Source organism: Crotalus tigris, unplaced genomic scaffold (assembly GCF_016545835.1).
Source record: "Crotalus tigris isolate CLP2741 ecotype Arizona unplaced genomic scaffold, ASM1654583v1 scf7180000018585.330925593:3314079, whole genome shotgun sequence".
NCBI lineage: Eukaryota > Metazoa > Chordata > Lepidosauria > Squamata > Viperidae > Crotalus > Crotalus tigris.
Genome location: NW_024097088.1, coordinates 1,615,260 through 1,639,646, shown reverse-complemented (window position 1 = coordinate 1,639,646; position 24,387 = coordinate 1,615,260). Strand labels below are relative to the sequence as shown.

Here is a 24,387-nt window from a genome sequence, read left to right as displayed (position 1 = left end):
TGAGTTCTTCTGTGGGAAAGCTTCATCGATGGCCAGGTGTCAGCACAATTGTGAGCTGACCTTGAAATCTGCAGTGAGGCATAAATGACTTCTCCAAACGCTTCTCTGAATGACAAAAATGTTATCTGAAAAAGACAGTGAATCTTGGTGCAGTTTAGCGGTAGTTTGGTTTTGTAATCTTTCACTTTAAGAGTCTACTTTTTTCCCTTAAGCCCATGAAACTTAAGAAAATATGGGGGGGAAATTGGGGGCAAATGGAGGAGGAGGAGGAGGAGGAGGAGGAGGAGGAGGAGAAGAAGAAGAAGGAGGAGGAGGAGGAGAAGAAGAAAAAGAAGAAGAAGAAGAAGGAGGAGGAGGAGGAGGAGGAGGAGGAGGAGGAGGAGGAGGAGAAGAAGAAGAAGAAGAAGAAGAAGAAGAAGAAGAAGAAGAAGAAGAAGAAGAAGAAGAAAGAAGAAGAAGAAGAAGAAGAAGAAGAAGAAGAAGAAGAAGAAGAAGAAGAAGAAGAAGAAGAAGAAGAAGAAGAGCTATTTAGAGAGAAGAAATAATATTTTTCCCCAATCTGGGCTGTTCACAATAACAATTGAGAGAAGTTTTCTTCTCCTGTCTTGAATAGATGGGGCAGAGCTTGTCTGCCCCACACTGAGCTGTCACTGCAAAATGCCCAGAGGACAATTCAAGTGGAAAAGTGGTGCACACACATTAATAAATAAATAACTGAGGGAACCTCATGCCCTCTTGAAATAATTACAATCAGTACACTTCACTCCTATTTAGGCATTTGCCCTTCCAAAAAAGATTAAGAAAGTAAACTCCCCCCCCCTTCCACTTTTAGTCTCTCTCTGTGTAGAGTTGCATGTTTGAACAAATCAGCTCTGTTTTGGGGTAGTGATGTGCTCTCTCTCTCTCTCTCTCTCTTCCCCCCCCCCCATGGCATTCTATCTTTGCAGGGAAATCAATATTTTGTTTTCAGAGGTGTAAATGTGTCCATCTCTCGAAAACGGCCTGGTCAGTTTTACGGTGCATTTGGCAGCTGTTTCCTTGCATGATTCCCAGGCTGTTGGGACTGACAGTTGGGGAAACTGATGCGCCCCCTTAGCTCTGTGAGCTGCCCATTGTTCCCACAGCTGAGCTCCGGGCTCATGTTTGCCTTCTCTCACATGCATTATTCAACACCCCAGGAAAAGGCCAAGAACCTCTTTCATTCAGGAATTTTGTATTAAAATAATCAATTTCAACTGAAACTGGGGCAGAGCAGCTTGGCTTCTGGGGGAGTATTTTAATAAGACATCAGCCTTTGCTATTTGCGTGGGAATTGTGGGATCAAATAGCCTGATTGGACAATTTCTGGTTTGGCCCAGAATCACAGCAAAGTTTTTCTTTCTCTTTCTTTCTTTCTTTCTTTCTTTCTTTCTTTCTTTCTTTCTTTCTTTCTTTCTTTCTTTCTTTCTTTCCTTCCTTCCTTCCTTCCTTCCCTTCCTTCCTTCCTTCCTTCCCTTCCTTCCTTCCTTCCTTCCTTCCTTTCTTCCTCCCTCCCTTTTTCTTTTCTTTCTTTTCCTTCCTTCCTCCCTTCCTCTCTCTCTCTCTCTTTCCAAATTCTGCAGTGGAAGCACAACATGCAACCAAGGATTTTTTTTTTCCCTAGCAAAGAGAGAAAACACACCCCACACTCAAGAAGCATACCAAATTTGCAAGGATGCAGCTGTGGGGGAGCAGACAGGACAAAGAGTATTTGTAGAAGGCAATTACAAAGTTGAAGTGTTTTCTTCTGCATCAACTTAGCAGGCTTTATTACAAGTGCTGCAAGATAGGACAAAAATACACAGCCCCACAATGCAAGTGAAGAAGGGGAAGTTGAAATAATATGGTCTGTCCAAGATCCCCAGTGAACTGATATAAAATGTGAAACATAAAGTCTATACTGGAGGAGGAGGAGGAGGAGATGACAAAGAATGGACTTTCCATATCAACTCAAGGTTTCTTTTACCCACCTTTTTCTAGCCCCTTATTAGTTTTGTCTAGTTTGTCTCCTTGTTAGTTATTTTTTTCTTTTAGCCTCACTCATTTGCCTTCTAAGTAAGAAAGAACTGCCCTGAGCTGGCCTTGCCTCTAAGGCCAAGCAAAACATTTGATGAAGAAATAAAGAGAAAATTCTCCATGAGGTCAGGGGCTCCAAATAGTGGAGAAGGTCAGCTCTAACCACTAAAGCCTCCAGTTACAAAATGTCCTCTTCTTTTTCTCCTCTTTCTAGCTTCACAATAACCCAGCCAGGGTTTGCATTGGCATTCCTGCAACCCTCCAGGATATGAAAAACTCTCAACTCTCCATGGAATGACACTGCCCCTCTTCTCTGTAACATTGTTGGGATGGTTTCTACTTCTCATGACAACCAACTGTCCATCAAATCCTCCATTTTTCTCTCTGCCTGGAAAGTATTGTGTCTGGCTGCCATTGCAAAAATAAAATAAAATAATGCACATGTCAAGTCTGCCTTAACAGAAAAGGCTTTTGCTCAAAGACATGGTCTCAACTCAAGATTATATATATGTGTAAGAACTCCCTGTCACCAGTGAAAGGATGAAGACCGTCAGATTCCCAAATGGCAACTGGGAAGCCACGGGAAAGGCGACAAGTCAGAATGGATGAGGAAAGAGAGAAAATGTCCATGTTTCGCTCTGTGTTTCTTGCTAATCTAAGAGCTGGATCCTTTCCCAGTTGCTGATCTACACAAAGTTTCCATTGTGGAACCAAAAGCTAAGATGGCAGAGTTGCTTTTTGAGACAGAGACAGAGAAAACCATGCGCGTGCATAAGCTTCTTATTTTCATGAATGATTCCCTTTGTATTTACATGTTCTGTGTTCCATGAAACAAACAGAGCTTAGGAGAGAGAGAGAGAGAGAAAGAGACAGAGAGAGAGAGAGATAGAGACAGAGAGACAGAGAGAGAGAAAGAGAGAGAGAGAGAACTTGCATTTTTTTTAGAGAGACAGCCAAAAAGAGGAAGAAAAAAGAGGGATATTGCTTGGAGTGTGTGTATCTGTGTGTTTCTCTTTGTGTGTGTATGTGGAAGGTAATGGAGAACATCAAAAACAAGAGAAGGTCCTTTCTAAAGGAGTTGGAAAATTAGTGGTTACCAAGTTTGGTCTTGCTTTGTCTCGGCCATGGCTGTAGGGTTCAACTCACTTTCTAGAGCTAGAAGATCTTTGTGAAATGAAGGATGTTGAAATCCAAGAATGAGAATGAGAAAAGGGAAATGATCTTCAGATGTTTGGGTGACACAGAAGCCTTCTTCTGAATTTTTTCTGCCATTTCTCATGGGTTCTTTCCTGAAGCGATAAAAGCGCATGTTCTCCTCAATTGTAGTCAAGGTTCCTGGATGATATTTTCCACAGTCATCACATTGAGTTGTGACAAATTCCATGGTTGAGCCAAATGACCTCTCAGATTCCCACTTTGATGAAGGCACTCAAGGGGACCCCACCCCCAATATTCATTAGCAAATGATCCTTTTTCTCCCGCCAGTAAGGGGGGGAAGGGAGACCACCCTTCTCTCTGGAACCCGAAAGCCAAAGTTATCATTTTCTTTTAATCCTCCATCTCGATGTGTGAATTATTTTTGTATTTCCATATTTCTCAAGTAGCACTTAATTTAATCTCAGGCCCATTTCCTTCAATAAGCCATTGTTGCCTCTTTTAAAAAGCTGCCCTGCTCTTCCCTTCTGAGTCATACATCCATGAAATTGGTTTAATGAAGCATAAAAGTATGAAGTATTAACAACAGTGGAATTTGCGTGGTCTCTCGTCATTGGTTGGGGAGGGGTCTACTCTCTCTCACTCTCTCTCTCTCTCTCTCTCTCTCTCTCTCTCTCTCTCTCTCTCTCTCTCTCTTTCTCTCTCTCTTGTTTCTGGCCTAATTTATAAAATCAGCACTCAGATGATTTTGATCAGAGCCAGGATGTCAGAGAAAGAGCTGCTTTATCCGAGACACGGGAGTTTGTCAAACATTTGAAATGATACCTATTAGTCAAGAGAGATGAGGTGGGGAGGGGTTGAGAGGGAGGGGCACAAAGATTCCAGTGCATTAAGAACTGAGAATTCAGCTCTTAAGTTTTGGTTTTTAGTTTTATTGGCTTAGTAGGTGGATATTGCTCACCCACCTAACTGGGCAAATGAAATGGAAAACTCAGGAAGCAGCTCCTTCGTAAGGACAATTGATTAAATTCATCAGTGATGGGGATGTGGTATGATAGATAGATAGATAGATAGATAGATAGATAGATAGATAGATAGATAGATAGATAGATATAGAGGTATCTATGGGTATATATAGAGATTGATCAAGAGAGAGAAAGAAAGATAGATAGATAATAGAAAATAGCCAGTTAGATAGCTAGCTAGATTGCTAGATAAGCCAGCAACTCCTTTGTATCTCCCAGCCAGCGTTGTTTAACCATGATTTGCTGAATAAGTCATAGTGAACAATTTTTATTCCACAAAGCCAAGCGCCATAAAAGGTCTCAATAGTCAATTGTGGCTTATTAAAAAAAAATCAATCATGATTAAACAAACTATGCTTCAGCATGGTCTGTGACACTCTCCTCCCCCCCCACTTCATTAATTGGTCTTGGACATAAGTAAATTTGCCTACAGATTATCATCGGGACAGAAGTATTACTAAAAGTGTCCTGGGTGCTTAGATCGGGTGGAATTTAAATGCCAATTGTTGGCATCTGCTGGCTGAATAGGGAAAGGCATAGCAATACAAGCTAATGAAGCAGAGAATTAGTTTACAAATCACTGAAGCAAGCTGTGGGTGGGGGGAGCCCACCGGTTGGGCTCTTCTGCAAGGAGAGAGAGAACAAATGAAAAAGCGAAGCTTTCCATTGTCAATGAAGTCCGAGCTTCAGAGAGGTTGATCCTGTTCCTGCCTTTTAAAGACTATTTGGCAAGGAAGAGCGAAGGAGGAGGAGAGGGAAGATAGGGGCAAGGTCCCCTTATCAATTAATCAAACCAGACAATCTCTTGGGCGATGGGTTCCCGACAGCGCAAAAGCGGAGAACGTGGTTTGGAACCGGCCCCTTGTCCAAAGGGCAGCGAAGGAGCCCCAAGCCGAAAGGGGGTCTCCCCTTGCACCCTTTTCACTCTGGGGAACTTTTCTTCCAAGTTAGCGTCTCCCATCGTCCATAAAACAAAACAAAATAATCATAATAAAATAATAAATAATAATATAATATAAAGTAAAGTAAAATAAAATAAAGTAAAACAAATAGAACAAAATAATAAAATAAAGTGACAAAAATAATAAATAAAATAAAATAATAACTTTATTGTCACTTTGAACGTACACTAATCAGCATACATTAAAATGAAATTTCGTTGCATTCAGCTCTCCAAAGGTCACCACCTTCAACATAAATATGACAAAAACAAACAAACAAATAAATACAGAATTATGCCTATATGAGCATTTGTTAAGTGAATTTTGCCCCACTGCCGTCATGAATTGCTGCAGTTGTTTATGCTATTGACATGTTTGTTAAGTGAATTTGGCTTCCCCTTAGCCTTTGCATGCTAGAAGGTCGCAAAGGGGGGGGGAATGGAATAGAATAGGATAGAATAGAATAGACTAGGAGAAAGGAGGATAGGATAGGATAGGATAGGATAGGATAGAAAATATAGAATAGAATGTAGAATAGAAGAATGGAATGGAATGGAATGGAATGGAATGGAATAGAATAGAATAGAATAGAATAGAATAGAATAGAATAGATATTGGAATATAGAATAGAATGGAATGGAATAGAATAGAATTAGAATAAAAATACAGACTAGAATAGAATAGAAATACAGAACAGAACAGAACAGAACAGAATTGAATAGAATAGATAATGGAATATAGAATAGAATGGAATAGAATTGAATAGAATTAGAATAAAAATACAGACTAGACTAGACTAGACTGGACTGGAATGGAACGGAATGGAATAGAATGGGAGTAGAGTAGAGCTGGAAGGGACCTTGGAGGTCTTCTAGTCCAGCCCCCTGCTCAAGCAGGAGACCCTATGCCATTTCAGACAAATGGTGGCCATGTTAACGTTTTCGCCCCTATGAAGCCATACCCTACCTGTTAGAAAAGTTCTCAGGGCAACGTAGGACCTGTTTTTTATTGTGGCTTTATCTGTATGGTGTTAACAAAATAACAGAACAGAATAACAGAGTCGGAAGGGACCTTGGAGATCCTCTAGTCCAGCTCAAGCAGGAGACCCTGTACTATTCCAGACCAATAGTTGTCCAGTCTCTTCTTTAAAAACCTCCAGTGATGAAGCACCCACAACTTCTGAAGGCAACTTCTGTTCCACTGGTTAATTGTTCTCACTCTTAGGAACTTTTTCCTGAATTCCAGGTGGCTTCTCTCCATGATTAGTTTCCAGCTATTGTTTCTTGTCCTGCCCTCTGGTGCTTTGAAGAATAATTTGACCCCCTCTTCTTTGTGGCAGTCCCTTTAGGTGCATTTCCAAAAAGCTGCAGCATCCACTTGAACACCAGCAGCATCGACAAATTCACCATCAGTCAATTGTTTCCTTGGAACAGCTGATATCCTGCAATGTTCTATTCAAACATTCATATCTGCCTATCCCAGGTCCTTGGGAAGGACTCGAAAGATGGGCAAAAGATGGACAAAAATGCCAGATCCAGTCGGAACATCTGGCTGACTGTGTGAGGAACCCTAATTGCAAGAAGTCATTGCAAGAGTTATCCAATTACATTTGCCTGAAGGAAGGCTGGTGCTGTCACTCAAAAATTGTCCAGAAAAGAGGCTGGAAGTTATCAGAAAGCAAGATAGCAAAGCCAAGATGATTAAATCTGCCTAACCCCGTAGGATTTGATCCAATTTTACCCTTTTGATCCCTCTGAGCTTACTCAAAAGGCTGATGTTAAAGAGAAACTTTGTTTTATATTTTGAGCTGAAGACATTTCTGTTCTCTAGAAGGAAATGAAGGAAATCCTCAAGTTAACAGGGACTGGAAAAAGCGATGGGCTGTTTGCACAAAGTCCATTATTTTTAAATGTTTTTAATTTGGCTCTCACTTTCTATGTACACAAATGCTCCTTTGCAATGGAAACTGAACAGTGATGGGATTTCCACCCTTTTAGAATAGCATTTTTTAAAACCGTAAACCCACCTAGGGGGGAAATAGCCTTTTCTTCCAAATTAACTGAGCTCTTTTTGTGAAGAAGTTCAGGGGGTGGCTTTGATGGCAGGGCTGGGGAAACCTACCTGGCAGATTTCCCCCCCCCCTGGGAGAAATTAAAAAAAAAATAAAATTGGAGAAACAGGGAACACTGGATTCATTTTGCCCTTTCTTTTCTCCTGGGTCTGAAAGCCATTCAGTGTGTTTCCTGATTGCACCTCCAGCCTATAAGCAAATTGTCCCCCAGGGAGTAGGAGTAAATCAGTTATGATCTTTTGTCTCTTGGAGGGAGATTAGAGAAGTCCCACTGCGGAGAAGCAGCGGTGGGTTCCCTGAGCCTTGCGTGACTGATTTCACCTTTAATCCGACAGTTGATTGAATATTGCTAAGCAGAGGGAGACGCTTCGGAAGGCTGGAGCTGAGGACGGGTGCACCAAGGAGGAATCAGTTATTTCCACAAGAAAAGTAGGTAAGAAAGGAAGGAAGGAAGGGAGGGAGGGAGGAGGGAGGGAGGAAGGAAGGGAGGGAGTGAGGGAAGGAAAGAAGGAAATAAAGGAAGCAAAAGGAAAAGATAGAAGGAAAGAAGGAAGGAAGGAAGGAAGGAAGGAAGGAAGGAAGGAAGGAAGGAAGGAAGGAAGGAAGGAAGGAGGATTCAAATTCAGAGTGAGAACTTTAAGCAAAGTCCAGCAATCACAACGCTTCCCAAAAAACTTGGTTGGACCAGAGCATGTCCAAAAAGCTGTAAATTTTGATGATGAAAGACATCAGGAATCTCAGCCTTTGCTCTCTATAATGAAACTGAACTGACATTTGATTATTTTTTTTTCTAGCAGGCACTCCTGAAATGACATTCAAAAGCCAGCTAAGGGGCTTAGTTCTACGACTTGTTTTGGGGTTTATTTTTACTTGGATTTACCATTTACCATTTACTTTGGTTTGTGCAAAACTTCACCTTTTCCTCTTGCAGAGCAGAAGAAACTCTGAAGTTGGGAACTGTCTTCTAACAGCCCAGTGAATCAAGACCGAATGTAGACATTTCTCTTCCTGTAGTTGTAGGACATTGTCTGTTTAAACATGAAACACAGGCCATTGATTTAAAGAAACTCCAAGCAGCCAACCATTTTTCCCGCAGCTGGAGACTCCTAAAGCTGAACCAGGAACCTTCGGAGGGATCCTTGGTGCTCTCTGAGCTGGGTGGTTTTCTTGCAGACATTTCATGATCCAACTATGGGTAGTTTGGATCATAAAACACTTGCAAGAAAACTACCTACCTCAGAGAGAACCAAGGATCCCTTATTTCAACCCTTGGCTACAACCATTCCCCTTTATCAGGAACCTTCTGCCAGCAAAATAGAAATTCCATTCCCAAGAGAAGATTGTCCTTGACCCAGCCAGGACTAAAGCCCTCTGCTCATCATCACAACTCTGGAGCAGTGTGGTGACTTGCTTCACAGAAGATGGTTGGATGTAGTTGTGAAAGCTTTCTGTGGGGGTGAGGGGAGGGGAGGGTGAGAAGCAAAATGAAGAAGCATTTTCAGGTTGGAATCCATGTCTCCAGGCTGAAGGCATCTTCTAAGTGGCTTCATCAAGGCTGAAAGCTCTAGGGCTGAGATACCAGGATGGACCGATGGAGGTTCTGGACTGGTTTTGACCCTGAAGTGATGGGCAGGTCCTCTGGGCCTCACCAGATCTTTATGTGAAGTTTTGCAGAAAGCCCCAGCAACAAAACAGAGTGTGGGTTTTTGTGTTTGCTAAACAAAGCATGAAAGAAGGGTGACAAAAGGAGGAGGAGCAGAGAGGGAGGGGGACAAAAGCTAGGGAGGAGCCCCACCCCCATGGAAATGCAGTTCAGTGGTCCTGAATTGATGTGCTCATTCTTTAAACTCTTTCCCCTCCCCGGGTTGAGAGATCACAGGGGCTGAAAGTCCATCAAAGACCACTACTCTGCATTGATCCAATCCCGAGCAGAAGGTTGACAGGGGTTTGCTGGGCCCAGATGAAGCTACCTCCTAAAGCTAAGAGGATTTGCTTTTTGGGAAATTGGGGAGGGAGACCCTCCCCCCCTCGCTCTCCCAAACTTCATCAGTGTGCACTCACCAATGAATTGCACCAACTGAAATCATGGGAACCTACCATGAGCACTGGGGTGGGGGTGGGGAGAAAAGAACCTAGGTAGACAGGAACAATAGTGAGCAAATATTATCTAGGCAAACTTTTTCACATCCCATGAGTTACATTTCCAAAAGTCAATGCAATTTTTTTGGAGAGTGTCAAATGGGAAAATCATGCCAACATTTTCTTTGGTCAGTTTTGGCCCCCAACATTTGACTGATGTCAGCTGTTTAGTTATTTGGGAGATAATTGCTAGTTTGGTTCACCATTAGGTGGGTTACTGAATGAATCCATTATAATGCTCTATGATCATATAATCAAGGACTGTATTTGTCTTGATTCAGATTTGACACCACCAATGAGTTGAGGTTCAGATGTTGCAAAGTATTAGATCAAATGTCAAGAGTCCTTTGGGAATAAAGGTCTACTTCAGAGTAGTTTAGCTTGCTCGAATGACCTTGGCACTAGATGCAGCGTGGGGTCTAGATGCAGCGTGGGGTCTTTGGTGCTCTCTGAGTTTGATGTCTGAAGGTTGATTGAATCTTCATGAACACACTCCGAGCTTGATGGTTTTCTTGCAGATGTTTCATGACCCAACTATGGGTAGTTTGGATCATGAAACATCTGTAAGAAAACCACCAAGCTCAGAGAGCACTAAGGACCTCACAATTCAACGCTAAGCTCCAACTATTCTCTTCTATCCATAGTAGATATAATTTAATAAACACCAGGGCAGATGCCTACAACTCCTATTCAAACCTCTTTCTCTGGTTATGCTTTATTTTTTTGTGAGGGGATGGTGGTGCTGGTGGATCTTGACTTCGAATGATTTTTTTTTTTTTTTTGCCACTCGAAATCCTTACTGATCGAGGACTAAAGAGAGAACATGGAAGCACCATGCATGATTTGTGGAGGTGGGCCTTGAGTGGGGCTTATTATGTCCCCTGTAATTTGTATGCAAACAATCCCAAGTCCTTCATTTTTTGAAAACGCATCCCAGACTCTCCTCCTGGCCTCAGCCCTGCCAGTGGACCAGCGATCCCTATCTTTCTCTCCTTTGCTTTCTTTCTCTCCCTTTCTGATCCTTTGATTCACTTGCTTCTTACAAAAGGGAAAATGGGGGTAGGAAGATGGGTGTGTGTGGAGAAGAGGGCTCATCAGATCGCCCGTTTATCTGGCATCTGATTAGGCTCCTATTTTCCCAGCTGGCTCTTTTACTTTAAACTGTTGACTATGGATGAATGGGAGTGAACTTTGGACTGGTAAATTGAAGCATTATGGTTATTTAGTATAATTTACTAGAGGTTGGGGGAGGCAGGAAGAAAAAAAACCCTCTAGGAGAGTCGTGTTCACCTACTCCGTGGTGCTAATGATAGCCCTATTTATCGGAACAGGCGAAGTTTGGCTCAATTATTCTCTTCCACTCAGAAATGCAGGACGGCAACCAATTAGATTCCATGGGAGAGTAATATTTACTCACAGGGCAGTGATGAGTCCGGAATTAAGATTTAATAGCCTTTACATAAGCAGTTATTACCACTGGCCATTGCAGTTTGCCTTGGATTCAAACTTCCCATCGCTTTCCGCCTTGCTCTCTTCCAGAAATTTCTCTCTCTCTGTGTGTGTTTCCATTTTCTCCTCTCTTGCTTTGTTGGGATGTAATCCAGCCGAACAAATCAAAGATCTTCGCCATGGTTTTTATTTTAAGGCTTCCGAAAGCCAGAAAATATTGGGGGGGGGGAGGCGGTAGTGTGGGCAGCCCAGATTCTGTTCAATGACATCTCCGGAAAAGGCTTCTAACAAGAAGTCCTTGACTTATAACCAGAATGGGGCAAAACTCACTTAACAAATTGTTCACTTAGCCACGTAGATCTGGCGGCCCACTGCAGTTGTAAGTCAAGGACTACCTGTAGAATACAAAACAATAGAGCTGAAGGGACCTTGGAGATCTACGCCAATCTTCTGCTCAAGCTGTAGAGCAGTGGTTCTCAACCTGTGGGTCAGGACCCCATTTGGGGTCGAACGACCATTTCACGGGGGTCGCCAAACAACGCAGTCCGCCATTTTTTCCCCCTTTTCCTTAGCTGTGCTACTCCCTTTTATTCTATTGGCTTTTGAAAGCCAATAGAATAGACTCTCTTGAATAGAGTCTAATTCTATTGGCTTTCAAAAGCCAATAGGAATTGTCCAGGCTGTCTCTGCCCTGCTGAGCCCGCCAAAAGTCCCATTCTGCAAACGGTGCTGCACCAGTTGAGTAGTCCTCGACTTACGACTGGTTGAGTAGTCCTCGACTTACGACTGGTTGGGGGTCGCTGCATTAAAAAGGTTGAGAACCACTGCTGTAGAAGGTGAGGACCCTGCAGCCTTTACCTAGCCAAAAGGCATTGAAGCCAAGAAATAATTAGAAAACCTACAGTATGCCTTTCCCAGGATGGAAAGTTTACAGACTTTCTCAGCTGCTGCTTTCCTTTCCTCCCAAGACTCAAATGCAGGTGCTGGAAAAGAGAAACCACCTTGTTTTCCATATGGAAATGCTTCTGTCTATGGAGAAGACCGAAGATGCACGTTCCCAGATCATCACAAAAGCTACATTCTCCTCCAGAAGTCCCTGCAATCAACTCCATTGAATTTCATTACCTGGGCATTGTCACCATCTTGCTGGATATAATAAGTAATACAGAGCAGGAAAAGTTTTCAACCCCTTCAATTCCCCCCCCCTTTTTTTGGTTCAGCTGCCCGAAAGGAAAAAAAAAAAAAGCAACATCCCTTTTTTCAGAGCTGGGCAAATTTGCAAGAAATAAGCCTCAACTGCTGTTCCTTTAGGACAGGGGTCTTCAAACTTGGCCCTTTGATGACTTGTGGACTTCAGTTCCCAACGTGCATGTTAGAAGAAGCAGGACAAGTAGAGTTAGTCCCAGCCACCACTTTCTTACAGAAATGCTTCTTCCAGCACATCAGGAGATGACCTGAATTCCTAGTACTCAATACTTAATCTGCAACTAATCTACCACCTATCCTATTTTAGCAGCAGGACCTAACTAAAAACTAGACTTCTCTGCAATTGTCTTTCTAAGGTAGATTACCTCTAGACACAGAAGCTTCACCTTGGTCAGCCAAGGGAGCAGTAGACTCAGAAATCTGCTTTGCTTTTATCACTGGGAGTGGCTTGAAATGCAAATTTTCCTAAAGAGGGACAGTTCACCCATTCAGCTGCAAATCACCTTAGATTATGCCTTAAGCTTAAAAGATGCATTAGCACTTGGCCTTTAATGCCCACATTTGATCCCGGAAGATATTCCTCAAGTGCTCAAAACCAGCCCTTGAAGTCAAGGGAAGCTTGATGGGTTTCCATCAAAACCTCCCCAGGCTTGAAACTCCAGAGCTGCTGACTTGCAGCACCTGGGGCCATGCCAGCAGAGGATTATGGGCATTATAATTCAGATTGGGAGCAACCCCAAATCTCTTCCGGTGGGAATTTCCCTATGTCTGCCCCTCTTGCATGATTTCTCTTGGAATTTAAGAATCATGTAATTGGAATTGAAAAATATCAAAGAGCTTCATGGATAGAAAAAAATCAGTGGCTTCACCTCCTTTTTTTAATCGCATTAAGGAATTATAAAGGAGAATTTGGTGTATGTAGCTGTAGATCTTCAAGGCAGCAATGAATCCAGTCGAGTCAAAAGCTATAGTGAAAATGCATCTTAAACTATATCAGAACAGAACCTCACAATTATTTTCACTAGCTGTGCATCACACTTGCATTGTAGACATTTCTTTAGAATATTTATTCCAATAACAGACTCAGATAATGCCTGTTAATTGGAGTTGTAAGTACACTTTGCATATATATACTGTAAAGTTGCTTTGGAGAAACCTTGATGCTTTCCGATCTTGCCTGTTTTCTGCAGACATTCCATTATCCAACTAGGTAACACCATCAGTGCTACTAAGGAGTGGGGTTTGTGGGGTATAGGAGAAGAAGAGGGGGAGCAGGGGGACTGTGGAATCCTTGATGCTCTCTGAGCTTGGAAATTTTCTTGTAGATGTTTCATCATCCCAGTAGGCCACAAAGAAGAGGGGCTTAATCTATTCTCCAAAGCCTCTGAAGAAGCCATGGATGGAAACTGATCCAATCTAGAACTAAGAAGAAATTTCCTGACTTAGAACAATTCATCAATGGAACGGCTTGCCTCCAAAAATTGGGAGTGCTCCTTCACGGGAGGCTTTTAAGAAGAGATGGGACAGTCATTTGTCTGAAATGGTACAAGGTGTCCTGCTTGAGCAGGGGGTTGGACTAGAAGACCTCCAAGATCCCTTCCAATTCTGTTATTCTGGTCATTTGTAATTTCCAATCAAAGGAAGCAATGAAAAAGGAAAAGGAGAGAAGGAAGCTTTCAGAGAAGATCCAGAAAAGCTATTTCAGATTCTGTTCCTGCTGTAGAAATCCACTTGATCGGGAGGTGAACGGGCCCCAATTGGAGGGAAATTCTGCTTTCCTGCAGAAAGAAAGGGTTGAGTGAACCGCAGGACCAATTATATGGTCATTGAATGGTGAAAAGGCCAGCCTGGAGGAATTTTGCAGCCTCCGCTGATTCAACAAATATAACACAGCGGAGGCAAAGCCTGTGACAGCTCTTCCAGCATTACAATCACAGAGCAGAGCAGAAATGCTTGAAGTTGAACAAACAAATCCAAGCCCTTGAATCCGTTGGGCCGGGCAAAGCCTCCTTCCCTCTTCTGCTGAAATATTGTGCTTGGTTCCAAGATGGATTTGGGACCCTGAATTTGCAAAGCAAAACAGCCCTTGGTGCCTTCTTAGGCATCACATTAGAGGGTCCTGTTCTTCTGCGGTACCCCCAAAATCAGGAGGAGTCTGGTAGCACCATGCCAGACCAACACTTTTTAAATTAAAAAACAGAAACTTTTTGATTTCTCCCTGCTCCCACCCTTTCTCCTCTGTTTCCAATCTTTGGGAAGCTCCCTATGTTTTTGACGTTCCTTAGAACAGGGGTTCTCAACCTTGGCAACTTTAAGACTTGTGGAATTCAACTCTGGCAAAGCTGGCTGAGGAATTCTGGGAGTTGAAGTCCACAAGTCTTAAAGTTGCCAAGGTTGAGAACCCCTGCCTTAGAAGAAAGGCATTCTGCAAGTTCATTCCAACCAGTTCTCATTCATAATTGAGAAAATGAGATGCAGTTTGGATGTTTTTTTTCCAGAAGAGAACTTCAGTGAAGTTGCATTGAGTGGGGTGTAACATTTAGTCACCCAGAGACCAAGGAGACTGTGTGAAGGTCCCAACCTTGGTTTCTCCAGCAATGACTTCCCTTACATTTAAATCCCCAGGAAAGACAACTGGAAGGATTCCTCCCCCCCAACAGGAATTCCACAGCCACAAGCATCCCTTCTTCTTCAGAGAAATCCCCAATCCAGTGTCTTCCAGTCCAACCCCAACCTCCTGCTCAGGCAGGAAACCCTATACCATTTCAGACAAATGGCTGTCCAATCTCTTCTTAAAAATCTCCACCCACAACTTCTGGAGGCAAGTGGTTCCACTGATTAATTGTTCTCAGTCAGGAAATTTCTCCTTAGTTCTAGGTTGCTTCTCTCCTTGATTAATTTCCATCCATTGCTTCTTCTCCTGCCTTCGGGTGCTTTGGGGAATAGATTGATCTCCTCTTTGTACTACTTACTTACTACTCTTAATGGACACCTAACTCCACTAACAGTAGTTTATCCTTGTATTTCTTCCTGACATGAAAATCTAGACTCTGTCTGGTTTGAGGTGGTAGGGAAATCTTGTAAATGAATGAATCCTGGTTGGACTGAGACTACATTTTAACATCTGTCCAGCAACTTGGATAATGAACAGGCTGAAGAAGTCAGCTGGCCCTCTCTAGCCTGAAGCAGACCTGTTCTTTCCCCAACTAATGTCCTTCCCACTTAAGAGAGAGAATAATGCACAGCGGAGACCCCAGACTGTGAGCAGCAATTTCTGAAAGGGATGATCCCATACTGGCTTAAATGGGAACATCCAGGTGGTTTCTGGTAATCATCAAAAAGATACTATTCAACTTCTCCCTCTCCGGGGGCTTTGAAAGAGCATATGCTAAGCAGCTCAGGAAACAAAGGAAGATGCTCAGTGCCTCAGAGAAGCCTCCACATGACATGGCACTCAAGACTTGCAGCAGCACAATTTATTCCTGTCTTGAGGAACATCAGGAATAATGAAACGGAGCAGGCGCTCAACTTGCCTGCTTGTAGACTGGCACCTAGAGGAGGTTGAGCCATAAAATAGCTTGCTACATTTTTGGGCCAGCCTAAAATGTGAATGCACTAGGGATTGTTTAGGGTCCAGGGTGCAGTGTAAATCTTGTAGTCTATTAGAATGTGAACCTTGGAGAAACTGAGGAACTCACAGTTCAATCAAGTCATAGCTAAGTTGATCAAGCCAATAGATTCATCAGTAGCCTCTCTGTTCAAAACAGGAAGAATTGGTTTGTCAAAGCTGCTTTGGGAGGACTTTTCTCAAGAACCAACTTTATTCTTAATCCAATGACATTTTCCCTACTTTTTTAGATCAACCCTCTGTTAATTCTAATCTTGCCACAGAATGGCTTGGTTAGGCAATGTGATTCTTTGGGTTTAGAATGTTGGCTGGATCCAACCAATGATGATGTGTTCATAAACAAACCATGGTTTAGAATACCCAGTCAAGATCTTTGTCCTCCCAAGGATTTGAAAAATGCTCATTTTATCCCACTTCAGTCTTTTCTCCATCCAGACTAAATATACTGGGTCTTGATTTACACACTGTGTCAAGGCATAATGTGATCTGTTGTGGCTCACAGCTAAATGTGAATGCAACCAATTGTGGCTTACTCAGAGGTTGAGCAAATGTGTGAAATGCAAATCTGGATTCGGTTTTAGTTCCAAGCTGTCCTTGTTGAAGTAGCCCTCTATCTCCTTCAAGTGTCTTTGTGCAATCTTCTAAATTTATTGCAGAGTAGATACAGGGTGGATAAATGTGGTCATGAGTCACTCTGGATTCTCACAACATTCCTGTCACTTAATAGACCAAGGTTTCCTCTCATTGACAAAACCTAGACTCAAAGGATAAGTTTAATTCACCACTGAATTCATTCATACTTGCAAGGTTTGAGTTCTAAATGAATGGCAGGAAATGCAAAAATGTATATTCTTTGCAGCCACTGGAGTCATTTAGGTTCTGGACTAACATGCTGTGTCTGGTTTGAACACATTGTAGTTTATGCATAGGAAATCCCATTGATTTCTACTAATATAAGCCCATATGTAAGTTTAAAGCAATAACTAATAACAAGCCCTGTACTTGAGGTGAATGGCCGTATAAATACAATCCATCCATCAATCAACCAATTAAATAATCCCAATTGCATCATGTTGGTGATCTTGTTTTTATCAGCGATCCTGTTTTTATCCTGTTTTGTGTGGCTGCTGATAAAAACAGGATCGCCAACATGATCACCAACATCTGATAATGGATATGGCACAACAAGAAGAGAAGAATTACATTAGGAATTAATGCATCAATCCTAGATGGATTTTCTGGGAATTTCTAGACAAACTTACAATATATGCAGAAAAAGCCAAATATGGGGGCCGGGAAACTTCCTAAATGAAAAAGTTGACACTGGAAGGGCTAGCACAACAGTTTTAATATCCTTTGGATGAATTTCAAAGTCAGCGTGCAAAGTGAGTCTTGCAGATTTAACCACAATCACATCATTGTCTCTCCTTTATCTGTGGAATTATTAGACCAAACTTTTTCTATTATTGTTATTTGATGGCTTTTCTTCACACCCCACCCACACACCCCTTCAGAGTTTATCTATGGTCTGCTAATGGCCTTTTTAAACCAATCAGGATATCCAGTTTTATCATGAGTCAGATAAGTCATATAAGGAATACCTATCTTCCAGGTTGAAAGGAGGGGTCTTTGGTGCTATCTGAGCTTGCCTGTTTTCATGATCCAACTAGATAACATATTCAGTGCTAGAAGGGGGGAGGAGGACGACTGTGGGGTCCTTGGTGCTCTCTGAGCTTGCTTGTTTTCTTGCAGACGTTTCATGACCTAAACTAGGTAAGTCATCGGATCTCATTGAGTCTTTTTACACACACACACAGACACAGACACAGACACAGACACAGACACACACACACACACACACACACTATTTCTTCCAGACAAGATTTCAATTATTAAAAAAACTTTAAAACTGAGTCTGAAAATCCTGCGAGCTGAGCTGGATGGGCTTGCGTTTCCCTGTGTGTGTGCCGGTGTGTGTTTTAATGAAACCAACTCATTGTCCTTGGGAGCAAAGAGGGAAAGGGTATCAAAACCCCAGATTGCTTTGAGTAGCTCCAGTGCCTGTTTTCGCTCTCCCAGACAGAAGTTGATGAAATAAAGCTTTAATGCCCAATTTTAAATGGAGATGGCAAAAAAACAAACAAACAAAAAAACAAAAAAAACCCAAAAAACAAAACCGACTCACAGAAGATCCCTGAAACCTTCATTCCTTCTGGGTTAGGAGATATAACAGTCCCTCTCCCCCCCCCCTTTATGTTGACTGTATGCTAATGCTAATCCATGATTTGCTTTAGCCATGCAAATTGGCTGGTTACCTGTTATGCTGCAAAGACCATGTTTTGCAACCCAGTCTTCCCACAACCCTTTGGATTTCTTGATTCACAAACACGGTTCAGGAAAAACTGTAGATGAACCCACTAAAATCAACGGGAAAGATCCTGGCTTATTATTCTAGGCATGTTTCCCCAAACCTGCCCATCTTCCCCAGACAGCACACTGTATACTGGCAGGACTGGATGGGAGATGTAGTCCAGCATTTCTGGACAGGAAAGCGACTCTTCTTTAAAATCCTCTGATGTCACTGTTTCTCAGTCTTGCCCTCAGAAGATGTGTGGACTTCAACTCCCAGAATCCTCCAGTCAATAAGACTCTGGAAGTTGAAGTCCACATGTTTCCAGGTGGCTAGGATTGAGAATCCCTGCCTTAGAGAAAGCATGCAAAAGAGAATTTAACCGAAAGGAATTAATGCTGGGCTGGGAAAAAATATGAAAGACAATGGGGAATATTCCAAAACGTCCTCTCAAACATGGAATAAATAATCTTCTCCAAGTGAGCTGAACCCTGGGGTTTCGCAACCACGTTTTCCCCTTCCCACCTCAATCCTTTCCCCCTCCCCCCCAAAAGAGGGAAAAATATATATATCTAATTTTGAGCACAATTTTGCATGCCGAGTGTTATGGCTGAGTCTTTCTCCACTAATTTTTCTGCAGAAAACGCTGCGAAAAATATACAGGCGGGGAAGGGAAGAGATTTCGGCTCCAAGCGCTTGGAATATAAAAAGAAAAGTATCATTTTAAAAAGGTGTTAATTTGTAAAGCAGAACCGCCAACAACTTTTGTAGAAGGGATCCAGGGAAAAAAAAAAAAAGGAAAGGCGTAGACTTAAAATTTGGAGTTTTCTCCATATCCCGCGCTGACTTCATTTTAAATAAATGGCGATTGAAAGTTCTCCAGCCGGATTAACACAAAGGACTAAATATCTCAAAATCGAATTTCAGTTTTTCCACTTCTGGACCGAGGTTCCCCCCCCCAAAGCACGCCTTTGGATTAGAATAAGATGCCCCCCCCCGGAAGACAAAAGGATAAATAAAATCAGATAAATCCCGGAGGCGCTGTTCTTGGAAAAGACACCAGCCGCTTCCAAAGCAACAAGTGCGTACGTGTGTAAAAACACAAAACAAAAGGGAAAGTCTCCTAAGTATCAGTCGGATAGTGAAAAAAAAAAACCTCTTGTCTGTCTCCCTCCACCCCGAAAGTCCCCTTAAGTTACGGGGGGGGGGGAAACAGAGGAAATTGGGACGGGGAGAAGTGGACTAGTCAAGCTAAATCCCCCCCCCCCAGGAGCAGAAACTCTTAAGCAAAAAAGAGAGATAAATTCTCTCCAACTTTCCTGAAAAATTACACCCAAGTAAACATCAACAAGGAGCGATCTGACACACACACACACACCAACTGCCCCCACTCCCCACGTCCCCGAGTGATTTTGCATTCAGAATCCTAAACAGGTTTGTGAAAGAAGAAGAAGAAGAAGAAGAGGAAGAGGAGGAGAAGACAAATAGCTATTTAGAGAGAAGAAATAATATTGAATTAAATGGCTTCCAAAAAGACAGTTTGGGGACAGGAGTCTTCCCTCTGCACTTCAACAGAAATAAGAGAGATGGGTCGTTAAATCAACATGTGGGTTTTGTTTTTCTAAAAAATCGGGTTAAGAGTGCTGCGGGTTTGGTTCGAGGACGGGGACTAAAACTGAGCGACTTTTCAAAAGGATCCTTAGTCTTCATCTTTTCCTACACAGAATCCTCCTCCCGTGTTAGTCAGAAAACCGGTTGCTACAAAATCTCAGCGCATCCCTGAAGGGGAAAAATTACAGAGGATGTTGGAGGGATCTAAAAAAAAAAAAAGTCAGAATCAGTTGGGATCCCAGTTCCTGGATTGAGACCGAAGAAAAAGGAGAGGCGGGGGTCGCGCCTGCCCCAACCGGGGCGGGGGGGGGGTAAATTCGGGTCTTCGCGCCCTCGCCGGCGCTTCCCACCGCCTCCGATCCTGAATTTCGCCCCCGGTTGAGCGCCTCGCTTACCTCCGGCTCCGCGGATTTCCAAACTCGCTGGGAGATCGATCGAGTTGCGGCCGAGCGATCCCTCGGCCCGTTAGGTGCGTTGAGAGGAAGATTGATTGATTGATTTGTTTTGAAAAGACGAATCTAGTTCCTAGAGGGCGAAACGTGGGCCCTCGGGAGGCGGAATTTGGCAGGGCCTGTTCCCAAGGTAAAGGGGTGGGTGGTCATCTTGACCACAAGCGGCGATCCTCGAAGCGATTCAGCCGAAGACGCCCCCTACTCATGTCATATTTAGGGTGGCGAAGCCCCGCCAACAAAATTCGTCCCACACTGGGGGAGTGTGCTTATTTCTTGGCTAAGAACCTCTCTATAAGCTTTTTTCCGCAGGTCTCTCTTGTTCAGGAGTATAGCAGAAAGGATCAAGATTAAATTAAAGCAGGACCCCAGTTCTATCCCTCTAGAGATTAAAGTTCGCCAGCTTTATTTCGGAACCCGTTAAACGCCTCTGGGACTATCCACAAACCTCTTACTCCAGACCTGGACCGGCCGCGCCGAGCCCTTCCTTCAACCTCCCCACGAATTTGGACTTTTTCTTTTTTTCTTTTAAACAGAGGCACAAGGGCGTTCAAGAGAGGCCACGGACCCCCACACGCTTTTGCAGCGCCCGTTGTAAAATTTATTGGTCTCTTTTCAAATTCTCTCTCGGAGGGGAAGCTGGGGAAAAAACAGGAGGGCTCTTCAAAAGCTAGCCGAGCCCACCACGGCAGGAGCGAAATAAAATAACATTTAAAAATAAAAAAGAGCCGGCCAACGATTGATTTCGCTCGCCCACCAAACCGAGCGCGGGAGGGAGGAGAAGGGGAGAGAGAAAATATATATAGAGAGAAAAATCACAAGTCAGTCAGAACGCAGCCTACTTTTGCCGGGAAAGTGTTTTCTTCTTGTCAGGGAAATAAAATATCCTCTACACAACACACACACACACACACCCAAACTATGTCTGTGCGTATTCCATATCTGAATATACACCCGTTTTTTTTTCTCCCCAAAGTCTTGCAAATTCGGATTTTCGCACTGCGACCTCCAAGGATCGCGCCACCCAGAGGCGGCCGTCCGGATCTCCCAACCTTCCTTTCCCCCGAAGTAAGCCGAGAAGGACCCCCCCCCCAACCTAGACCCTCGCTCAAAATAGCGGGCTTTCCGCTTCATCTTAAACCGTAAACCCCCTGCATGGCCTCGGTAAATCACCCGGGTTAGGAAAACGAGAGAAGCCGTACAGATTTTTTTTTATTATATATATATATATATATATATATTTAAAAAAATTAAGAATCCAGACGGGATTATTTGGGGAAGTTGGAGAGAAGGGAAGGAGGGAGGAGACAAGGGGAGGGAACGAACGACTCCACCCGAGGAAATAAAAACATGTAAACATTTCACGAGGAAGGTTAATCGACCTCCCCTCTTTCTAAAAGTCTGGCTTTCCCTCCCCCCCCTTCCTCCTTTTTAAAATCTTTTCAAGGGCCTCGGAAACCAGCAACATATATAAAAAAAAGATCCAATAAGCAAGGTATCGGCTCTCCTCCGAATAATCCTTTCCTCCCCTCCCCCGCCCTCCCCCCACCCGAGAAAAACCTCCCGTGGAGTGCTGGAAACAGAAAGGGTCGACGGGGGGGGGAGAGGGAGGGGAGAACAGAGCAATTTTACAGCGCCTTTTGCAAAAAGTGTTTTTTTTTTTTTTAAAAAAAAACAAGTCAATCGGTGCTTCTAGGATAGCCAGACAAGAAATGTCATGTTTTGTTTTTTTAGGTGAAAAACCAACCCAAAGGGAAGAAAAGTTCCTTTTCTGCCCGACGTGGCGCTCCGCAGGCGGGAAAAAGCACCCGGGGCTGGAGGGGTGGGCGGGGGTCTCCTCGAAAGACGGCGTCGGCGGAGTCTCCCAGCGCGGGCGGCAGGCAAGCCGGGAACCTAGCAGCGCCGCGGCGGGAGCCTCGACGGGGCGGCCTCTTAGGCAGGCAGGCAGGCTCGGATGGCGGTGGGCGCTCTCCGGCGGGCTCTCAGATATGAGTCAGTGGGACGGTGCCGTTGACAGCCGGCCCGGCGGGGCTCTGGTGGTAGTGCTGGTGGGCGCCGTGGAGGCGTCCTCCGCTCTGCAGGCTGGACGGGTCGGCCGCGTCTCCGCCGGGCGGCAGGTACATGCTGATCATGTCGCGCAGGTCCCCCAGGCAGGCGCGCTGCGAGTGCGAGGCGATGGCCGGCGGCGGCGAGCTGGGCTCGGCTTTGACCACCGAGCTCATAGTCCCCAGGCTCATGGCGTGGCTCGACGGCGGCGGCTGGCCGTAGGCGGCGGCCGCGGCCGCGGCCATGCTGTAGCTGGAAGCGGCGGCCGTCATGTAAGGCTGCGCCCCGGACATGATGGGGCTGTACTGGAGGCCGCTCACGTCGTAGCGGTGGAGCGACTGGAGCTGCGCGTTGCTCATGGCCGGGTGCTGCCCGTAGCCCAGCTGGTCGGGCATCAGCGAGGCGGCGGCCGCGTACGCGCCGTTGGGCCAGCCGTTCACGTGCGCGTACGAGTCCAGGCGCTGCCCGACGCCCACCGGGCTGCCCACCCCGCCGCCTCCGCCTCCGCCACCTCCGCCGCCGCCGCCCCCGGGACCGCCGCTCGGGGCCAGCAGGTTCCCCGGCAGCGCGTACTTGTCCTTCTTGAGCAGCGTCTTGGTCTTGCGACGGGGCCGGTACTTGTAATCCGGATACTCCTTCATGTGGACGGCGCGCAGCCGTTTGGCCTCGTCGATGAAGGGCCGCTTCTCGGCGTCGCTCAGCAGCTTCCAGTCGGCGCCCAGCCGCTTGGAGATCTCCGAGTTGTGCATCTTGGGGTTCTCCTGGGCCATCTTGCGACGCTGGCCCCGCGACCACACCATGAAGGCGTTCATGGGACGCTTGACCCGGTCCTGATCCGGGCCAGCCGCGTTGGCCCCGCCGACGCCTCCTCCTCCTCCTTTGACGGCGCTCCCGGGACCCCCGTTGCCTCCGCCGCCGGGGTTGGCCTGAGGCGGCTTGAGCTCCGTCTCTAGCAAGCTGTACATCGCCGGGGCGGACAGGAGATGCGCCAGCGTGGCGGCCGGTGGGAGGGAAGGCGAGTCCACGAGAAAAGCCCCGCAGGGAAAAGAAAAATCGGGTAGGGGCCCGCTCCGGTCTCCGCTTCTCGGCAAGCAACGAGGCAGGGCAGGCCGGCCCGGCTGCGGCGACTCTGGCTGACTCTTCCGACGGTGCCCAAACTCAGTCCGGCCAACCAGCCGGCCGCCCCCTCCCCCACAGCCCAGCAACGGCCTTCTCGCCGTGCCGTTTGATTGACGGCCTATAAATGAGGAGGTGGCGACCAATCAAAGCGCAGCACCCTTCCCCCCCCCCACGACGCAGGACCAGGCTCCCCCCACCCCAGGCCAAACCTGCAAACTTTGAGGAAAGCCGCTAGCTTCCTCCGACGCTTCCCCCCTCCCCAAAACGCAGCAGCAGAGAGGGGGCAGCAGAGGGCCCCGGATGGGGTTGGTAGAGTGTGTGGGGGGGAGGCTCTGCCCACCGTTTGCAGGCAGGGGTCCTGCGTGTCCGTGGACCGAGACCCACCATATAACCCGATCTATAGAAGCCGCCTCGAGCGTTCGCCCTTCACCAAAGGCAGCCCAAACACGAAAGGAAGAATAGAAAATCATATTAGCTTGTGTGAATGACTTTGGGGGGGGGCAGGGATTGTCCTGCTTCTTACCAACGTTTTCCAAGCCTGATTGGCTCATTTCTCTCTGAATTTCGGTTCCGACAGTTCTTTTGGGAAGTAAGTAGTGCGGAGAGAGAGAAAATAAGTTTTCAACTGCATCCATCAAATATTCTCTGGGAGGGACTGTCGTTTCTCTCTCAACCGGTTTTAAAAAAGACACCAACTTTCCACCTGCGACATCCCTAAAGGAGAATCCGGGAAGCCAAAGGCGGCTTTCCAGATCCATGTCCAACTTCCCCAGACTTTTGGGGGGGAGGGGGAGGGGGAGAGGAGTATGAAAGAAAAGGACCCCTTTATTCGAATCAAGAACCCTAAGCAGAATCTGACAATTTTGGCTTGGAGTTTTTCCCACAGCTGCCAAACGGCCCTTCCACGGGTGAGGAAGTCCACAAAATTCGTTCCAAGTCCGGGAAGGCAACTTTTGCTGCGTGGGGCGAGGAGGGGAGGGGGAGGGGGATGAGGGTAGCGCTCTGGAATGGTGTGGGTGGAGTGGGGGGCGAGGGGGTTACGAAATGGAGAGAAGCGTCCGCCCCCAGGTTGGTTGCAAACTCGCCGGGCTTGGCTCGGGCGCGCCTTCTCCTTTTCCAGCACAGCAAAGAGTTAAGGAGGATATATTTTTTTGAGGATTGGGG

At 45.3% G+C, this 24,387-nt stretch overlaps 1 protein-coding gene across 1 annotated transcript; it reads right to left on the bottom strand.

Moving 5' to 3' along the window:
- Positions 1 to 21,640: 21,640 nt before the first annotated feature.
- SOX3 (SRY-box transcription factor 3) lies at positions 21,641 to 23,290 on the bottom strand. Its single transcript, XM_039354662.1, has one exon. It carries the CDS (start codon positions 23,067 to 23,069, stop codon positions 22,041 to 22,043), a length of 1,029 nt encoding a protein of 342 aa, XP_039210596.1. The 5' UTR covers positions 23,070 to 23,290; the 3' UTR covers positions 21,641 to 22,040.
- Between the last annotated feature and the right edge of the window lie 1,097 nt (positions 23,291 to 24,387).